The sequence below is a fragment of the Egretta garzetta genome, unplaced genomic scaffold (assembly GCF_000687185.1).
Source record: "Egretta garzetta isolate BGI_Z169 unplaced genomic scaffold, ASM68718v1 scaffold768, whole genome shotgun sequence".
NCBI classification, from domain to species: Eukaryota; Metazoa; Chordata; class Aves; order Pelecaniformes; family Ardeidae; genus Egretta; species Egretta garzetta.
This window is the reverse complement of record NW_009260594.1, coordinates 843954-846223: the sequence shown is the minus strand read 5'-3', so window position 1 is coordinate 846223 and position 2270 is coordinate 843954. Positions and strand designations below refer to the sequence as shown.

The window sequence follows — 2270 nt, the reverse complement described above, 5'->3', positions numbered from 1 at the left end:
GGGGGGAAGGGGCAGAGCAGCTGGTCCTCACAGAAGCGCTGTACGCCCTTGAGAGAGCGCCAGGCTGAAACCCCGCGTCACCCATTTCTCACGTTTCTACGAGACTGCGTAGAGAGAAGCCAGACAAAGCTCCTGCCTAAGGGGTCAGGTGCCCGGAGGGCCAGTGTGCGCTATCTTCCGAACCCCCAATTCTCCAAAGGGCCCTTTATCAAACAGACAACTCGGCATAGGCTTTTGAATCTCCGAGACACAACTACACGACAATCGTAAGCATTTTACAGTAGTTTTATGTGCCACGGCGTCTTCAGCGCAATGCCGTAATAACAGCTACTAAAGACACCTCAGAAGCATTAGTGGAGCTCACCTCGCTGTGCTGGCACCCATCTCAGCAAACTAATGTTGGATTCAGATTGCTGCTCTAAATCTAACAAACATTAAAATGCAACCAACGATCTTACGGAAAATTGGGGGGTTTTCTTTGTGATACAAATGCCTACTACAAAAAATGCCCGTAGTAAGTACGCGTTACACTACAAGGTAAGAAAAAGCCCTAGAATACACAACTGAATTGTGATTAAAATTTGTGTTGGGCATAGCTGGTTAAATGAAGTAAGGAATATGCAACAGGCATAGTCCATAAACTTCCTTCCCTAGTAGGATATTAAATGAATACGTGCAGTAAGATTTGAGAAAGTTAGTTCTTGACAACTAAGAAACCTGGAAATACATGTTATTGGGAGGCCCAAAATGAAGGTGAATCCCTTTTCACTACAGCCTCGATTTTCAGATTATATTTACCCTCAGTCTCCCCCTACAATAGCTACTCCCCCTATTAGCTCTTTCTGCAATTATGATCGATTCCACCACATGCACATTTCTTCTTCCCTCCATCATCCACAGACCTCTGTCCCTTCTCCCTTCCCCTAGACAACTGTGTAGGCCTTTGGGCAAGGTGGAGGAGGAATCTGCATTTTATGCACTGAATTTTATGCATTGCCAAGTGAAACATTACGAAGAGGATGAGTTAGAAGTTTTATAATTCCAGTCAAAGATGAGAGTTAAGAGATTTCATTTACAGTTTCTCAGCCTTAAGGAGAATGTGTACCGCAGTACCTCCTGCCCCGTGGAAGATGACTGGTATGACCTCTGATTAGCATATAGGTAGCCTCAAGACTGTTTATAGTGAAATTAAGCTGGCAATCTGTAGACATGTAATTTTCTGCATTTTAATGACTCCTCCCCCCCCATCTGTTGGCCATAGAGGCATGAATACCAGTAATTGCCTCTACATTTATCACTGTGTAACTGACAGAACTTTAACACGTACCTAGCAATGCAATACTTTTGTTACAGATACCCACGGTCTCATTTAGCTGGAATGTTTTTCTTCCAGAGTTTCCTAATACTTCCCCCCCCCCCCCCCCCCACCCCCTGCAGATTGTCTAGCTGTTCCAGCTGTTTACATTAAGGTTTGTTGTTTTACAAGGCTTCCTCCTCTCCAGTTTTCTGACAATTTCTCATTTCCAAACAAGGAAGGAGCATTATCTTCACAAATCCAAACACATTTTATCCAAGAGCCATCTCATTTGGAAGCAAGCATAGCAGTTTAAAGAAAACAAAAAAAACAAAACAAAAAAAAGGAAGCCCTATGTTGCTGGGAAACAGGGACTAACTGAGCTTCTGTTGTAAACATCAGATAAATATTTTGACATCCAAGGTTCAACACAAATAGCTTTTACTACAGCTAACAAGGGGGCAGGCTCTTCAGATGCAGTAAAAACCTCCAAAATCTGAATTTTAAAGGATGACAACATACAAAAATAGTTATTTAAACTACATGCATCAGGAGTTGTACTACTAAGCAATTATGTAGCAAAAAGCAAAGCTGTTTCACGGGTTGCTTTAACAACAACAGAAACAGTAGCACCATAAAATTAAATAAAAGTGCTAATGATCAAATTCACACTCCAACTCTTTTGCTTTGAGCAATCCTGCATGGTCAACCTGCCCTAACGCTTGCCTTAGTTGGAAATGAGAATCAACTCCAGAGCTTCCTTCTAGTCTTAGGAAGCCCTCATGTTTCATACAGACAGATACAACTGGGAAGCATCTGCCTGCTCAAGAGCTGTATCATATCTAACTGGCATGACTAAATGAAATGGTTTTGCATACCTGTAGCACCAAGTGGATGTCCTTTTGAAATCAAGCCACCACTAGGATTAATAACCCATTTTCCTCCATAAGTATTGTCTCCTCTGTCAATCAGGTCA

The 2270-nt window shown here is 42.3% G+C and overlaps 1 protein-coding gene across 1 annotated transcript in view; it reads right to left on the bottom strand.

Annotated features, from left to right (window-relative positions):
- SCP2 (sterol carrier protein 2) overlaps nt 1-2270 on the bottom strand; it is a 23118-nt gene that overhangs the window by 7566 nt on the left and 13282 nt on the right. The window contains exons 11-12 of the mRNA XM_035900215.1: nt 2173-2270; nt 381-424 (exon numbers count right to left, since the gene is read on the bottom strand). Of these exons, the coding sequence (XP_035756108.1) occupies nt 381-424; nt 2173-2270 (142 nt within the window). The remainder of the gene's footprint in view (nt 1-380; nt 425-2172) is intronic.